General features: G+C 37.8%; 1 protein-coding gene across 1 annotated transcript; it reads left to right on the forward strand.

The window, feature by feature from the left end:
• Nucleotides 1-410: 410 nt before the first annotated feature.
• Nucleotides 411-16,220, forward strand: PRR14L (proline rich 14 like; the record flags this gene model as incomplete). Its single annotated transcript, XM_082007602.1, has 8 exons — nt 411-875; nt 2,413-2,494; nt 3,685-9,478; nt 12,836-12,904; nt 13,649-13,817; nt 14,098-14,204; nt 15,169-15,240; nt 15,915-16,220. 8 exons carry the CDS (start codon nt 411-413, stop codon nt 16,189-16,191), a joined length of 7,035 nt encoding a protein of 2,344 aa, XP_081863728.1. The 3' UTR covers nt 16,192-16,220.
• Between the last annotated feature and the right edge of the window lie 2,767 nt (nt 16,221-18,987).

Raw genomic sequence — 18,987 nt, forward strand, 5'->3', positions numbered from 1 at the left:
CTTAAGAAAATCACAGGAAAACAAAGGATGCTTTAGTTTTAGCTGAGGAGTAGGATGCCTAAATACAAGCCCCAGCGATTTGCTTTACAGTCTCTTTCCAGGTTTTCCAGAAGATGAGGTTATATCTGTAGGGAGACGTTTGAATGTGAAAATGGGGCTTGGGAATATCTATTTGTCTGTACTCTCTTCTTTTGTTAACGAAGCATTTGCTTAGATACTCAAATGTTTCTTGGCTCCTTTCTTAAAAAAATTTTTGGAAATATCTTTCTTGAACATATATGCTTGAATCTTGAAGAATGAAGCTTTTCTCTTTAAGCTAGAGATTACTCCTGTGTACGTTGATTTAATATTGCTTTTCTTTTTAGGGTAAACTGTGAAAAGCTCAGGTCAACCGATCTTCAACTGCCCTGATGCTATCATCTGGGGTGGAATCTCTCCTTGATTTTTCTGTGTCTGCTGTAATAGAGGAATTGCACTGTGGACTGCCAGAGAGCATCTCCACTGACCTTATGGCTGTATCGGAGCCTCATGTTGGATTAGGTGCAAAATCTGATGTATCGACGCCTGTGCTAGCACATGGTGCCAGTCTGTCAGCTGCACATCGGAGGACTTCAGGAGTAGAAAATGTTTGCCAGAAGACAGAGGATTTGGGTGGTATGCTCAAGGTGATTTCTCATGGGCCAGCGGAATCTCTTACTGAAGAATTAATAAAGGCTGGAGACCTTGAAGAGGATGAAAAAAATAAAAAAAGAAACTTTAGGAAACTAGACTGTTCTAATGATGGATACCAGAAAGAAGACAAAGAGGCACAAGATGCTGAGGAATATCATGCTGAATGCTCTGCTTCAACTCCTGGGGAAAGTTGGTCAAAACAAGTAAGCAAATGCAAAAATGCATCCCTGTGTGATAATTTGAGTTTAAGGTTAGAGTGACTAGGCAGAGGACTTTGTCCATGTGGTTTCCTGTTCCTTATATCTATCTTCTGGCATGTGTGTCATTTGGATTGTTGTGGGTCCAGTGAAAAACTGACAATACTTCAGTAGACCAGCAGTATTTTAAAATATCAACCTTTTCACTTTCTTAAATACTGTTGCGATGGTGTGAGGCAGGTACATAACAGAACAAAGAACAAAACTGACCGGTGACTAAAACGGAGAGGAAAAGCCCTTTGCCCAATATCCATGTTTTGTGGGTACAGCATATTCTACCAGTGCTGTCATCCCCAGTCAAGGTACTAACCACTCAATAATAGTTATTTCAGTCTGGTAATAGTATTATAATGCTACAGGGAGCTCCAGTTTAGTATTTCAGTTTTTAATAAAAAATTAAGATTATTCTTCATTTTTAGAATTACTGTTTGTAATTAGAGAGGAAATCACTGTTAGTTTCCTCTTTCAAAACAAGAGACATGGTCATGGCTGGTTTTTTTTTTTTCCTCTTGTCTCTAGCAAACACCGATGATAAAAATGTTATTTCTAGGTAATGGCTGCTGAAAAAAGTGCCAAAGAATAATCTATTACAAACTGAAGAGTCACAAAACTCTCTATTTTAAAATTTAGATTTTTAGTGACTTTCTTGATCAGTTTTCTTTCATTTGTAAATAGTTTTCACACACGCCATAAGAACATAGGGGAGAGAAAATGTATTGTGACTGAACACATACCAGCCAGGAAATATCAGGATAAGGTGTATAGGTGTGTATTTTATGCTAATTACTGGATGTTGCATAACACTAAAATATTTTGTGGTTTTAACTCTGGATTTTTATATCCATTTGTTTTATTTGAAAGTTTGTGAAAATAAAGTTAGTTAAATTTTACATATTCAGTTTTCCAAGATGAATTTTCACTTACTTCAAAATGCAGGTAGTTTGGTTGTGGGTCTTGTTTTGGTTTGGCTTGGGCGAGGGGGTTGCAACTAGACCAAGGTCGTCTGTTCCTGGGTATGTGTGTTTGAGCCAGGGGAAGGAGTGGTAGAAGCCAAGTTCTAAGAAAGATCAGAAAATGTGTGCATCCTACCAGAGGTATACAGTAATGGTTTGGGGAGGTGAGATATACTTGGAGACTGGATTACTCTTCTGATTCAAATTTGCAACAATTTGCATTTTAAGCCACTTACATTCTAGCTGCTTGCATTGCAAGACTTCCTTACTGCTAAATACAAATCTTTTCTGGGTGCATCTTTGTTTAATGGTGAGATGACAATGATTGGTAGGATCAGAAAGGAAAAACAAGTGCTTGTGTGAAACACTTGCAATGCAAGGCATCCTCTGTGCAAGGGCTGATATGTTTTGAGGTTTCTCAGTGGTTTTCCTATTCAGAACTAACCTAGCCGAGCAGGTACAGTCCCTGAAACATGCTAAACATTTCAGAAAATTGATCCATCTCCACTGATATTTCTGTCTTGTTTCAGGAGGACCCTCACTTAAACCAGCATGAGGTGAAGTCTTCAAGAACCTGTTGCACTGAGATAGTGGGATCTCTGAAGAACATAGGTGCATATTTTAGTTGTACATCCCTATCTAATCTACCCCCTGCCTCTCTTCCAGGTTACTTTTTGTTGATTTAACATTGATGAGTGATTGTGGGATAGCTCATTTATTTTGCTTTACAGTAGAAACTATTACCCTGCATTGCTAAAACAGTATGAAAGGGTTAATCCTCTGCTTTTTCGTGAAGTTCCAAAGACCTTTTATGTACAAGACGTGTTTTAGTTATTTAATTCAAGTACTTATTTACCCCAAAGCAGAAGGTGTTGTTAATAGCAGATGGCTTGCATTTCCTTTTGTTTCAAAGCTGGGTTATATGAGAGCAGGAATAGCAAAGATATGAAAACATATGACTTCTTCATTTTCTAATATTTTAAAAAATAAAAATAGAAGTGCAGAATCCAAAGGAAGAGGACAACAAAAACTAACTCTTAATTTCATTATGATCCATAATCTTCTAGCTCCAAATACTTTGGTTGTTTTGCCTGCATCTAGTAATTATTTTCTTTTGCCCTTCATGCTCTCATAACCAAAACCTGTACTTAGTTGAAGAATGCCATCTAGTCTTGGTCCTTAGTAGAAAATATGAAAAAGATCTGCAGAAGTCTGAGTGAATTCGTTCCCTGTAAAGTTTTGGATATTAAGATATTCTGCAGTAAAAGTAATTTTTTTAATTAGCAGCTGCTTCATGATTTTACAAAAAAGTTTATTAATAATCATTAATTGCTTGCACAGAATGAGATATGCATTGTCTTCCTATGGATGACTTACAAAAATGCCTTCAAGAAAGAAGATATGTAAATGGCCAATCAGTGCACAGCCGTATTTCTAGGATAGAGTAGATAAAATACCCAGCAATGTTGAACTTTTGATGCTACAAATACACGTTATGAAGTTGGCCGTGACTTCATATGTACTGAGTTATAGGACCTGCATTGCACTTAGCTCGGTATTGGAGGAATCTGAAAAATACAGGTCTTTGGATGCCCGCTGCTCATGGGGAATGTCTGTATTGAAAAGGATTGCATTTGTTACGTTAGGTTTGTGCAATTGCTAGCATCAGTTCTCACTTTAAAAACATTTTGGTAACTGACACTGTATGCAATATTGTGTACAGTACTAACAGGAACTCCATAAGCTGAATGCCTTCTAAATTTAGTATATGGCTCTGATTTGCTTTATTTTTTCTTATGCAGAAGAAAGCCAAGCAAATGTTCAGGTGACAACTGAAACTCTGCCAAATCTCACTGAACAAGGTATGAAGGCTGATGGGACTAGGATGTTTAGTAAAGCAGGATACGGGAATGACAGAGTGAGTAAAGGTCTTCCGCCTGAGAGCAATGACTGCCCAGACATAGACACAGTCATGGCCAGAGCTGGTATTTCAGAAACCAGCCCATTAGAGTTTTTAGAACCTTTGAAAGTCATGGATGTTGAATCAGCCACAGAGCATCCACCGGAAACAGATGCATATAATGGGTTGAAAGCCCATACTGCCATACAGTTGAGAACAGGGGGTAATGTTGTATCTGTTTTGGAGACTAGAGAAGAAAAGTTACGCACACGAAATCCTGTTAATGAATTCAGTACATCACTTGCTAATTGCCAGACTTATCAGCAGGATGAAGAAAACAATGCTTATGACTTCTGTAATGGTCCTGCACGTAAACATAATGAACCTCATACATTGTCATCAGTAGAAAGTTGTAGAACACTCTCCACAAAAAGTTCTGAAGTTTTATCTTCGGTTCTGAAAAGCATCTGTTACCTGGACTTTAGAAACATGCCACTAGAAAACAATAGTACTGCAGTCCATGGAATTCTCAATGAAGCCCCCAAAAAGTATCTTCCAAAAAACATTAGAAGTCAGACTCATTATGACCATGGGACTGGGTTTGTAGAAAATCGAACCTCCACATTTGTACCAGTAGAGCAGGTCTCAGTGGTAAGGAGTGAAGGATTATCTAGTGCTAAAATTGATCATAGAGAAGTAAATGCTAGTATAGGTAAATCATACAGCTCTGAATTTGAAGAGGCTGCTGAAGTCCGGAGAAAAATTGCTGTGGGAGATAACGTTGAAGTTGGTAGCTGGCCTGAAGCTCAAGAGGGTGCTAATTCTGAGCATTGTCATTCTTCAGTTTTTAGTTCTGTTGCTTCATCTCCTGAGGAGTTCTCAAAAGAAAAATTAAAAATGGTCCCATCAGAAGGTGATAAGTTGAAAAAGGACCAGTGGCAATTCTCTGTCAGTGATCTATGCAAGGATGACATAAAAGAAAATAGTCTGCTGATGGAAATGAACAACGTTGCTTCTCATGAAATTGGACAGACAGACGTATGTTTTTATAATACCTCCAGTAAAATTTTTCCTCCCAGTAGCCACAGCTGTCTGGATCTTAGTACTAAGCTAGAAAAAGATTCCCCTGAGACACAACTGCTTGAAAAGGAATCTGAGAGTAATACAGCATCAGTAGAGTTGGCTGGCAGTTTAGTTGGAGCTCCAGAAGCTAACAGTAATGACAGTTTGTCCACTGGCAAAGAAACTAATTTGATTTATACACTAAATGTACCCCTACCTCCTGTTGTGCAAAATTCAAGAGAACCTCATCGTAATGAGTGTCCTCCTTGTGCTGCTAGTGAAGTTTCAACCAGGGACAAGGCTCAGGATGATCTATCTGGAAAAGAATCAGTTGGTGCTTCTGGAACAACAGAGGAACAAGTTGCTGAAATTGTGCTTCATAAAGACAAATTCAAGTCTTCAGTAAGTTCCAGGACTTTTGATAACCCTAATATGACAAACAGAATTTCCCAAAAGAACATGAAGTCTTCAGTGGGAAATACAGAGAGTGTGGTCACTGGTTTAGAAAATGAACATAATGACACATGGAATTGTAATAATCGGAGTATAAAAGACCAGTGTACAGCTGGCAGTACTCTCTGTATTTTATCATGGAGTACACATGTAGATGATGTTCTCCCAAACAGTCATTCTTTTAATGTTGAGGTTGATAAGAAGATTGAAGAAAATGTTAATTTGGAAGGAGAAGCTTCAGCTGGATATAATAGTAAAACGGCAATCATCTTTCCAGAAGCACACTTCCCTTTGGCATGTGGATCTCTTCCTTGTGAAGATGACTGGGGCAACAGAAGTGTAGATCTGCTTGAGAAAAATGACATTTCCACAGCAAAAACCATGTTTTGCTCAGCTTATACTGCAGAGAAGTCTGCTGCTATCTTGGTAAAAGATGAGATTTCAAATAAGAATATGGAGATTGCAGAACAATTTGATCTTTCTAAAGTAACAGGTGGCAGTGAAATTCTTGGTGATGGCGATGAAGCAAAAGAACAAATCGGCATGTGTGCTCTCCAGACAGATGAATTTGATAAAATAAGAACTGTAGATTCTCGAAAGGCTCCTGAAGGCAATTGGAGAAATAAGACTAGTGAACAGCTATTAGTCAGAAATTTGAACAAAAAAATCTCTGTTCATAATTTTGGATTTTGCAACTCTCCATTAGGCCCCAAGAAGAGAGAACTAGGCACATACGAGACGAAAGAAGTGTCATCACTCACAGCTAATTCCTCTGAGTATAGCGCTTCAATCTGCAATACATGTCCGTTACTCAGCAACATGAATATTCAAACACGACATGTTAGCCAAACAGAAAAGACCCTTTGTCCAGTGGAAAATCAGTGTCTTGCATGTCAGAGTGAGTTTGATGGCCCAGTTACAGGGAGCAAGCAACATTTAGAAAGTTTAAACAACCAAACAAACACTGGCTTACAAACTACAGCTACTTCTGTGGAAGAAACCAAAATACCAATTGGCTCTAGTCAAAGTGAAGAGATACTAATAAAAACAGGTGACAACCTGCCTCTCTTAGTTCACAAATATGCAAGAGAAGACAGTTTTCAAGGAGCTTTAAAAGAGAATGTAGTGGATTTGGACTCTTTAAATGGTGTGAGAAATGAAGACTGTTCAGGATACATGGGCTTCATCAGTGATCTAACTGAGGAGAAGACAATCAAACTGAAAGAACCCAAGAATGGAGGTGAAAGAGAAGATGAAGAAACTCTTGAAGAAAGCTTTTCTGATAGCAAATTGTATTGCTCACAGCATGCTTGCTTTATCAAATGTGCAGAAGAGAAAGCAGAGCTAGTGTTTGCAGGAAATAAAATGCATCAATCTTTGCCAAAGATGAAGTGGTTGGTGGAGGACCAGGAAAATACAGTTAGTGCCCAATTTTTGTCCTTCTCATCAACTCATGGGAGTCTGTCATACAAGCCAGAAAATATGAATGTGCTTTCAGAGACAGAGAACAAAAAAAGTCTGAGAATAAAATCTATCTTAAATAACTCCTGCCTGCAGTTAACATTTGAATCTTATAAAGAAACTGATGCTCAGAAGGGTACAGGTCCATACCATTTTGGAAAGTTTGACATCCAAGAATATTTTAATGAGACTCAGGCTGATTCAGAAACATCATCAGCTCTGAACCTGGGAATCCCTCTGCCTGAGAAAGAAAAGCTATGTATGTCACCTGAGAATACACAAATAAATAATCGTGATTCATCTTCGGCCAAAGTTTTTAGCAAAGATTCTTCAGTGACAAAACCTCTTTCTGTAACAATGTCTGTTAAAAGAAAAGCCAGCAATACTGAGATTCCATCTTCAGAGAATGAAACGGCAGCTAGCTTTCTGAAAGGTACAAAAAGCTCAAGATTTTGTGCACACAGCAAAGAAAGTCTAAGAGATGAGGGGCATAGCATGCTAACTGTAAAAGACATAGATGTGACCTCACCGAAACGTACTCACTGTGGAGAGAAGTTTACAAATACATGTGTAGAAGAGAAGATGGGAGGAGAAATAGCCTCTAGAAAAAAGTTGCCCATAGATTCTTTTCTTGATGGAGAAGATTGTCTGTGGCCCTTGTCAGAAGATTCAGAAGAGTCTGGTAGCAAAATAGTCCCTCTCAATACTGAGAATTATGAAAAGGTTTTGGGAGAAATCCCAAGATCTAAGCTAAACAATCTTTCAAAAGAAAGAAAAAATGCTGCAAAGCTCACAAACTTAGCAAGTACCAGTCTGCTTTCAGAAACCGTGTGTGATTCTCAAGCTGAAGATGTATCTGATGCAGAAACTTCACCAAAATTGCAGTATAATACAACACCCATGTTTTATCCATGTATGAGTATACTATCAAACAGTTGCAAAGAATCATCCCCAAACTCTGTGGTTTGCAGTGAAGTATGTGTGCCTTACAAATTAAATGCACAGAGCAAAGAAAGCGTAAAGGAGATTACACAAGTCCAGGACACTATACCAACTCATTCAGTTTGTAAGGAAAATGAAGCATTAGGTTCAGAGAGACTTGATCAAATAGAGAAATGTCAGGTGTTGAAACGAAAGAAGTATGAGAAGATGGAAGTACATCTGTCAGACAAGGCAGAACAAGAACAGAAGTCAGAATGTCAAGAGAAAGCAAAAATCACACTGCAACCAAGTATGTTGCACCGTTCTGAATTCTTACACAGCTCTTTGAATGAGTTGGTGACATCAAGAAATACGAAGTTTGAAGGTCCTTCAGGTGAGATTTTTGCTGTCGGAAGCAGTGAAAATAAATTATGTAGCACTTTACAAGAAGTCAAAAGGCCAAAGATTACCACAGATATTATTAGTTCACAGTTTTTGAAGACTCAGGATTCAGAAATGAAAAACCTGAACCTTAATTTAGGGTATGAAGGAATCCCTGGTGCCTTTGAAACTACAAATAAAGTAAGAGGACCTCTTCCATTAAAAAGACAGCCTGGAAGGACATGCAAAAAAGTTCCCACATTGTATCAGCTAAAAACCGTAAGGAAAAGCAAAAAAATTAAAAGTTCGCCTGTTTTTGAGATTCCCCTGGAAATACTCCCTAAGCAGGAAAACACACTTCTTAAATCCTTGTACTTTCCGTGTAAACCACCAACAATGGAAACGGAAACAGCCATGAGATTTGTGCATATGCCGAGGCAGAGGGCCAAGAGGTGCAGTTTGTTGAACAGCTTGAAATTTAGAAAATGTACCAAAGAACCAGCATTGTTGAGCAAGCTGTCTGCAATGGCTAGCAAAGTCCTGGCACCTGCCAAAAGCATCCATAATTTAGAACCTCTGCCATATTCTTCTGAAATTCTTCCCGTGTCTGAGAGGTACAGCCAACGCAGATCTAAAAATCTACTGGAAGCCTTTTCTTGCATTAACAGGATCTTATACTCACGCTGGGCTGACAGTTGGTGCACCAAGATGTTCAGCTTTCAGTCTTTGGCACTTTATCCTGTAGAATCTACCAAAATACTTTTTTCAGACTTCAGCCACAAGCCTCCAACCTCTTTTGTGGACACCCCAGTTTTCCCAATTTCTTTTCACGTAAAATTGGACTCCAATCCCGTGACAGGCGTCACAGGGATTACGTCCCAGCGCTCTGTACATCACGGACCAGTTTGGGGAGAAATGCCAGCACCGCCTTCAAAGTGGACTTTCTCTTTTCTCCTGTCTCAGAGCTGTTCAGATACAACAGCTTTCAAGGAAGATTCCAGTCTAGCTAACGAGCTGCATTCCTCTCTCTCTGTAACAACCCCAAGGGCTGTTGCCCTTCATCCTGACCGTGGAAGAAATGCAGTAGCTGAAAGAAGAGGAGGTTGCTCCATGCTTGGCCTTCACACAGTGTTAGCACTTTCTTCCCCTGGATGTTACAGGATTTGGACGAGAAGAAGAAACTTAACCAGTCATATTCCTACCATCCAGAGACTTTTTATATCACAATTCGCACAGGGTTTGAAAGAGGCAAGGTATCCAACTTCTGTATCAGATGACCTCGTCTCTTCATTGCCATACTCATTGGGCAGGGTACTATCCATATGGAGTCAGCATGGTCCTTCTGCCCGTCCCTGCGAAATCACTCCTCTCCATTCCAGTCACTGCAAGTGGCAGCCAAGTGTGGGCATCGAGAACAGGTAAAACCCATCAACTTATTTTTGAGATTAAATATGTATAGGGTATATACTTGCTCCTTTTTGGGAGGGAGAGGGTAATTGCAGCTTGCATTGGAGGGTCAGTTTCCCCTGTTCCAAATCTACACATTCTGCTCAAAAAATGGCTCAACATGGAAGATTCTTCCCTATGGAACAGTCTGTTATCTGAATTTAAATATATTTGCCTTCACTTCTTTAAACTATTCTGTTTTGGCAGAATGGCTAACTCTATTTTCTTCTCCCTTGCAAAATATACACACCATGCATCAGAATATATAATGCAGAAAGGTGAGCTACTTCATTAGGTCTATTCAGAGTGACTGCAGAACAACTGGATTTCTGAGGTAGGAGAGTTTTTTTCAGAGGTCTGAGCCACGAGTGCCACTTTGACAATATCAGATTAGGAAGAATCCTAAGGGGTGGGGGGTGGCATTCACTTAAATTTTTAATTGTATTCCATGACTGTTCTATGCTAATTGAAACCTCTTTATGTATGCTGTGCCTTTTGATAGTATGTGCCCGATGTATTGTTGGCACAAGCAGGTATCTCCAGTTCAGGTTGGTAATGAATTTTTGTGTATGTGTCATTCTCGTTATGAATGGGAAGAGGACCGAAATATACTCTGTGTATTTAACTTAACTTTGCTATCGCCATTTGAGATCTTTTTACTAAGAATCAGAATGAGAGAAGAGGTTCCTAGCTCTGTTACAGTGTTTTTCCATGCTCTTGAGCAAAGATTTTGCCCTCAGTGAAACGGGGCAGTTCAATCCCTGATTTTATAGTCTTGAGATTCCTAGACAGAGTATAGGCTCGTGAACACTGTAGAAGAGTCAATTTGATCAATTCTTGTGTTTAATATGGCAGTCTCTAGAGAGCTGTTGAATTTGGCTTATGTCATAACTTGACGTACGTATAACCAAAAATCTTGCCAGATAACTAATGCTGCGTTTTGCTTTGTATAAATGGATAACATGCCTAAAAGTTTAATTATATCACTTGTTAGTATAAATTCTAATGTCTACCAAAGGTGTGAGTGAACTTACGAAAGTACTACTCCATTCTGGGAGTTGTCTGCGCTAAAAGAATGAAGTTGAATAACAGCATAGAGACAGCTTCGCAGCACACTCTGTTGGAGCTGCATTCTTTTTCATGCCATATGAGTCAATATATCAAGCTGCATTTTCTAGTGTACAAATTAGTACTCTGGAAGAAATGATACCAGTAAACCAGTTTGAGCACTAAACTTAATATTAAGACGTTGCTATGCTTTAAAATCAAAACAAACACCTTTTTAAAACTTACTTCTGTGTATGAGGTGAATTTATTATTTTGTTGAGGCATGTTACCCTTGGACTGGGAGATCAGAGCTGACTTACGCTCTTGTGTTTTCTCTCATACTTAAGTCGACAGACTCCTAGGCAGCTTGTTACAGCATATCCAGTTAGCTAAAGTATAAGAGGATTTAATTCCTTGACGTAAAGGGTAATTTGAAAACCAAATGTTCTGCTCTGAATGATCTTTATCCCAAAGGCAGAGAAGCCAAATCAAACCTTATCGCTTCAAGTGAAAAATAACCCAAAGTTAAAATAGGCTAAAACTCGGTTTGTTTTTTTTCTCTAAAACACCTTACAAATATGTGTATGAGGTAGCCTTAATTCTTGTGCCCCACCTAAGTTTTCTTTAAAGTGAACTTATGGTAGCATGCAGTGAGTTGAAAAAAATGTTTGCAGAAGTTTAAAGAAGTGCAGCAAATAAATTACATTCCTAAAAGAGTTAAGCAAAAATTAATATTAAAGGCTTGGCTATGAAACAATGTAAAGAACAAAACCTAACATTTAAAAAATTTAACACCATTTTAGATTCCATTTTGCTGAAGATTGATAGCCTGTTCTCATCAACTAATAATTGTTAAAGATATTAACAGGAACAGTAATAAAAAGATAATTCAGTAAATCTCTCTTAAATTTGTACTCAAAAAAATAATCTCCTGTGAAATAAATGTTTGATATATAAATATAAGAATACAATAAGTATGTTTGGTGCAGTATAAAAGCATTTTCAGCTCCCAGTATGACAAAAATCTTTGCCTGTTTTGACTAAGATAGTTAAAAATTAGAAAAATTTCCAAGTGGCTCCAAGTTCTCTGCAGGCCATTTTCTTCTGGAACAGATTTTTTTTTCCATTCATTGTTCATGTTTTTAATAACCAGGAACACAAGGAACTAGAGTAGTTCTTCTGTCTAAAAATCTTCTGTCACATCCACTGCCAGTAATAAAGCATTCTTTAAGTGAAATCTTTTTTCTAATTGATGCTCATTTGTATTCAAAATTTCTAAAGTGGTTTTTTTCTCTCCCTGTAATTTTTAATTATTCTTACATAAAACGGTAAGGTCTGCCTCTAGCATAGAAGACTCTGGCGCACTATTGATGCGGATTCCTGTAGTGTTGGGATAGTGAGTGGAACATGGAGAGAAACAAAATGTTGTATTTCTGATTTTAAATGACAAACACAAGAATTGGGTCTTTCTGACCTCCTTCTATTTGGAGTTCCCTATGCTGCCAGCATGATTGGTTTTAATTTATTTTGTAGCATTCCAGTCTGGCTGTAACTTCTTTGCTTTAGAACAGTGAAGTACACTTAGCTGTTAGTTTGGGAGAACAGCAAGTACAAGATTTGCTGTTTAATGTAATAAAAGCTGTCCCAACTGATTATTTTTTTCCTGCTATTAATAGTGTGGGCACCAACCTAAAGCTTAATATTAAAGGACTTAGAGCTGCTGTGCTGACTTTTATGCCATAGAATTATGGTAAATGCCAACCCTTATGGAAAGGCCTTTGGTGATTCCAATTGATTAGGAATATTCAAGGAAGACTGTAGGAGTTAGAGACAACAGGGAGTTAATCTTATGCAAGTCCTTCCTTTCACTTGTTACCATCACCCCTGTGCACTTTTTTTATTTAGTAGCCAAATCCTTCAAGGTTTTTGGTTAATTTTAAAATCTGGGGTTTTTGAATGAGGAATACAAACTTGCATAGAAATAATTACAACTTTCAGACTAATACTGTCTCCCTCTCTTTCTGTACTTTTATTTCCTTTTCTCATCACTACCATTTTTAAGTGAAAGTAGGACTATTTCCCTAACAAGCTGTTAGTGGACCAAATGGGAGATGTGGCTTGCTTTTGTATCATTTTAGTCTTTTATTCTCATTCCTGATATTAGCATTTTTTTTGTCTTACAGTCCAGTTTATACAAATAAATTTTCCCGAATGTTTTTTATGGTATAAACCTAATTTCTGTCTGTCTTTTTTTGTTTATTTTCATTTTTCTCTTGAACCAGCTATGCCATGTTACCGCACTTACCTGTACAGAGTATGGAAGCACTGCAGACTGGAGGTCATGAGATACGGTGAGTCTCTTGGACTTCGATATTTATTCTGAGTAGTGGGACCATAAGCTTTCTCAGAAAAACTGCTTATGTCATTTTGGCTTTCAGCTTTTGGCAGTTCAGTTCAAGAATAGCTTTCTGATTAAAATGTTAGTGAGGTAAACTGACTGATCGTGTAATGGAGAAGTGAGGAGGGGCATTAATGCAAACACCACAGAGATCATCGCACAGAACAATTCTGTTACTTTCAACCATGTTGTGCCACTTACTATGAAATTAATATGTGAAACTATAGAAGTTTGTTTCCTTACTTGGATATATGTTCTTTCTGTCTGAGCCACTGGATGTTAGGTGCTGAAACTTCTATTCTTTTTCAGTGTTGGGATCACAGATATAAAAGCTATCTCAATTTATCTGTAAACAAAAAGTAATAAATTAATAGTTGTGTCAAAGAAATTTTCTGGCAGAAAAGGAGGATTAATCACTTTCTACCAGTAGTTACTAAATAGACCTGTAAGCTGTTTAACTGTACGCAAAGGAAGAGAGTGGGATTAAAATTACGTGTTCAAATACATTGGCAGTTCAGTTTGTTTCAGTATCAATGCAGGCTGCAGCAGTTTTTGGCTGTATTTGGGCAATTTCTGTGAACTGCATTGCTTTTTGTGCCCATAGTGCAATTTAGGAAGATCACCTGAGAGCTTGGAATGCTGTTGCAGCATAAATTGGGTGTTAATCTACATATGTTCCTTTCTTCCTCTGTTACAGTCTGGAAACTTCATTCCCTCTTCTGTTACCAAAGTCTTGCTTACTTCGAGAGTCATTGCCATCTCCCCCCCGGCTTTCAGCATCAGAGCTCCAGGTCCATGCCCTTGATAAAGCTGATGCTTCTGTTCCAGCCTGTCTTAGATCCCAAGATGACACAGAACTGAAAAAAGTGAGTTCATTTTAGATACTTCAGACTCTTGATTCCCCAGAACTTGAAGCTGCTGCTGAATAATATCTAGTAGCTGTTAAAGATGAGGAGAAAAAATAGGCGCTTAGTCCTAGTCTGTGCTGCTTCTTTCTTTTGTTCAAGCAGAAAGAAGGTGGCAAAACAGAGAGGAGTGTTTATTCTATAGATAATGTATACTCAACATAAAAGGAAATTCTGTTGACTAGCGTGGTCATTACGTCCTTCATTTTCCCTTTTTTTTTTTTTCTTTTTCTTTCTTAAGACTGAGCCAGAAAAGAGGCCAAAGAAAGTCTCACAGATCCGAATCAGGAAAACTGTTCCGAAGCCAGACCCTAACCTTACTCCAATGGGACTACCCAAACCAAAAAGGTGAGCAGTATCTTTTGAATGGACTCATACTAGCTTCTGTTCCTTAGATTTCCTGCATAATAATGTAATCATTTCAATAAATGCTTCTCTTACCACCACTGTTCTGTACACTGCCAGTTAAGTGATACCTGATGTTTGCTTCCTTCATAAGAAAAGACTAACACAGCTGTATCAACTGTATAAAAAGACTGAAGAAAGAAACTGGTCTTTGAACATAACTTTTTTTCAAGTGAGAAAGGATCAATAAAGGACTATTGGATATGAACTACTGACTGGGTTTTAGGCAAAATGTGAAAAGCTAAGCTGCAATGGAATGATTTTCTAAAGAAGAAAGAAGTTCATATTGATAAACATACATTGAAAATAAGTCATTCTACAATGCACAGTGAGAGGAAGTGATCCTTTGGGAAGTTCTGTTGATGCAAGTTATGCTAAAGTTCGTCACAGTCCCTTCTTTGTGGTGTATGATCTTAGGGAAACATCAGTTTGTCTTGAACAGAAGTGCCAGCTTTGACAAGGGAATACATTTCTTCAGAGATCAGCTTGCTAATTAAGTGTCAATAACTAACTTTTAAAATCAGTCTCAAGAGATGAAATGGTTAATCTGCTAAACTGTAAGTCTTTTCTTAGCTTCCACAAAAAAGTGACTTGTGAAGGGATTTCCTTTTCTTCTTTTGAGCATCATTATTTTGAAACATCGTAGAATGCTAGAAGGAACATTTACCTCTGCAGACCCAGACCTTATAAAAACACTGTATGAAATTCAGTACTTAATGACCTCATTTTTCATTCCTCCCTATCCCCAATTAGAATATCTATGTTTTAAGTTAAAGCATCATTAGTTAAGAGTTAAGAGTTAAGCATAGAACACAAACCATAGTGGTTTCTAGTGAATGTGCTTGTTGTGAAGAGACGTAGTTTTGAAATTCTTCTTTCTTGACTGATTTGTTCATTCCTTTTTCAGGCTTAAGAAGAAAGAATTTAGTTTAGAAGAAATTTACACAAACAAGAACTATAAGTCCCCTCCTCCAGCCAGGTTGGTTCTGCTTCCTGAGAAGAAAGAAAACTAAGATAAATGTAAATTACTTAGAGAGAGAGAGAAGATTAAAGGTGTCTGAAAGCTAAGAGGGAGATACTCTTTTTGAATTAACTTTCTCTACCACTTTAAACTAGAGCAATTTAAAAAAATTTATCTTGTACTATTTGGATGGCAAGCAATGAAATAGAATATGAACTAAGAATTTGCAGCTGTTTAAGTATGGATTTGAATATTTTATTTTTCATCTACTCATTCATTCCAGCCTCCATCCAACTACAGTACTTACTTTTTCAAAATTCAAAGGCAACTAAATATTCTTTAAAATACTAAGAATAACTGTCTATCATCAAGTATAGCAAGGTTACATTGCTATGTTTTTTAATGTTCAAATCTATTTATTCTATAAAATCAAGACTCTGTAATAGTGCTTTTCAACAGAAATACAGATAGAAAGAGATTCAACCCAAATGTCTATGCAGCAATAACAAATTATTTAGCTAGCAGTAATGTGCAGTTGTAGGAGGTGTAAGGTGTAGATAAGTATACATTGCAAGAGGTGTGGAGGGACTGAAAAAATGTAAAAGTTAGAAGCTGGGTTATGAAATGCACCAGTCTCCCTGTCCTTAACTGCTTCGTGAGTATTCATGAGTTCTATCCTTTGCTTTTACCAGGAGCTTGGAAACAATCTTTGAAGAGCCCAAGGAGAAAAATGGACGCTTGATCTCTGTCAGCCAGCAGAAGAGAAAGCGGATTCTAGAGTTTCAGGACTTTACTCTTCCACGGAAAAGGAAGACACGAGGCAAAATCAAAGCAGTGGGTAGTTTTACCCGAGCAAAAAAAGCTGCACTACAGAGTGCAGAGTTAGACGCTCTCCTGAGCCAGAAGCTAATGGACCTTGAAGCCTTTTTTGCAACAGAGGCTGAGCAGGAGCAGGCCTCTAGCATCTGAGGGAGCCATTCAGCTGAAAATGCTCTAGTTAGCTCCTTTAGTATTTTAGTCCTGTTGGGAGAAATCTACTGTCTTCTTCATACATTACTCTACCACTCTGTTCTAATACGTGATGATCAGTTTTTGGCTGTGGCCCTCATTAAGGTGCTATTTTATTGTATTTTTAAATGCTATTGGAGGGATTCTTCTAGGTCCCTGTTTGAGTGTAACACAGCCACATACAATTTACCATTCTTTCCCCAACCTCTGGAAGTTCCTGCTAATGTTTAATTATGTTTAAACACCTTTTGGGGGTAGAGTAGGTGTGTAAAGGAGGTGGTAGTGCACCTTCAGTGATGCTAGAACTCTGCACTCCAAATCATTTGCACATTTGAGTCTGCTGTTGTTACTGTAATGGCTATTTTGAACAATCTGACAGAAGAGAGATGGTGTTTGAGAAAGATGAATTCTAGCAAACACATTCTTGATATACCACTAACTTTTTAATAATTAAAAGTAGCTGTCTGGGTTTGCTTTCAATTATTTTTTCCTTCTGTTTACTTGGAAGGTTCCTTCTGAGTTTCTGTGCCCTTCCTGGCTTCAGGCAGCTGAAAGCCCCACATAACTAGACTTTAAATAACTTGCACTTTGTAGATGTTTCTTTATTTGCTGCATGAGGACACCTTTTAACATGACTGAGCTCAAAAAAAGGTAATATTTTAAGAAAAAATTGCACCCAGTACTAATTTTTCCCCAATAGTAGAGGTTTTTAACTACTTGGCTGGTGCCAGCTTCTTCTCCAGAGAGAAGCTAATTTAGCCCATGAGGATGCTAAGCTGCATGATATGTAAGTAGAGGCTTTTAGTTAACTGAGCTGAGCTGCTGTATGCAGGGAACACCAGCAAAATCTTTGAGACTTATGTTTAAGTTATTTTAATTCCAGTAAAAATATCAATTTTAATGCCAACAAGAAAATAATTTTTTTTCCATCTTGAGGGTTTTTACTATTTTAGATTTACAATTCATGTAGCTCATAATTAGATATTCTCTGTACAGCACTGTTGTACATAATAGCTAGTGTTGTACAAAGAGCCTTCTAGCACGTGGAAATTTTTTTATTTTTTATTTTCATTATGTAAGGCCATTTGCAATTATCTGATGCAGCACTGGGCAATTTCTCAGCTATACGTTTTGAGGGAAGAGAGCTCCCTTCTGGGATAACTTCTGTTAAACTTACTTGAAGCATAATTCAAAATGAATGCTAGCTGCTGTTCAGGTAATTTCTGTCCTTTAGTGCCTATAGAAGTTATTCAGGCAAAGCTGTCATTGCTGGGATGCTCAAATTTAATTAGGCTGTTCTTTCTTTCATCATTTGAAACTTGCACTTTCTTATTTACCTACCCATATAATAGAGTTTCTATTTACCGTCAAAACGAGCAAGTATCTAGTGGGTGGGTATTTTTATTAAAGCCCCAGTAAATGCAGGACTGAAAATACTACCATTATCTTCTGTTACTCTGCCACTTCTGTTACTGACCAAACAGAAAACTAAAAATTAAGAAGCAATTTCTTGAATTCCAGAGCTCTGAAAGTAGAGAAATGGAGGAGGATTATTACCCTGTGTGTGCCTGAGTCTTGAAAGAAATGTAATCTGGGCTTGTTTTGCTCCCAGCTTATGTGCTGGGATTCCTAGAAGTTTATATTCTAGCTTTGGAGGCTAATTATCTTTAATTGGGAAGACTGAAGAAAAGAGAGGAGTACACACTTAAAGGAGCGGTGGTTGAGTTTTGAGGGTAAAATAACAAGGCAGGCAAACTTTGAACATATTGACATACTATTTCAGCAAAAAGGTCTGGTTAACCTATTTGGGCTGCTAGAGAACATTTTAATTGATCCTCTTTATTTTTATAAAAAGAAATCCCTAAAAAATAAAGGCTGACTGCCTTTTAAAAAAATTTTTTAAACTTTCCCTATACTGGTTTATTACCCCAATTATTGACTGGTTGGAAGCTGTAGCAAGAGTGAGATATATATTTTTATGGGTTTATGCTATAGAATGGGATTGTTACACAGCATTCATTCATTCTATTAATATGTGAGGCTTCTAGTGCGGTGACACAACTGAGCTGTAACCTTACCGGGGTTTTTAAGGAAACAAGGATATGGGTGAGGAGGGAGGAAATTCGGGTCCAGGCCAAGTTCAGACCTCTAGTGTGCTTCAAAACATGGAATGCATTGAGTTATTCCTTTGGGGTGGGGAGAGTTGTGGTGGTTTTGAGGGGGGTTTGTTTGCTTCCCTGCTCTGTCCTGTTTCTGATTGCTTTGAAATAACATTTCTTAGCTTTCTTTTTAACAGCTACAGCAGAAAGAGCAGAGCAAAGAAAACACTCCATTATCTTTTGTTTAAAATAACTGGAGGAGTTACAAAATGATGTTGCAGTTGCCTAGCTTGTCCCAGACTTTAGTTTGTGGAAACCCCAATATACGGCATTATTCTGTTTTGGTTTAGTATTTTGTAGGATGATAGAGATGTAAGCTAATTGAGACAAAGTATCTCTTTTTCCCCTCCAACATACAAATGTCAGTTGTGCTTATGCACTTTTTTTCTTTTCCCACCTCTGTTCCTGTTTATAGCACTCATAGAACATCCTTGTTCCTTGTGGCTGCTGTTTGTACACTGGGGGTGATGACTGTGCAAAAGCTAGGTACTTGCCACTCTGAGCTGCTTCTGTCCCAAATAATTGAAAGAAAAAACATAGAGGATGCATCTTTTGGGGTCTTGCATACTTCCCTAGCCAAAGGGTATGTACACTTGGC

The sequence above is a fragment of the Phaethon aethereus genome (genome assembly GCF_964289735.1).
Source record: "Phaethon aethereus genome assembly, chromosome: 17".
Lineage (NCBI taxonomy): Eukaryota > Metazoa > Chordata > Aves > Phaethontiformes > Phaethontidae > Phaethon > Phaethon aethereus.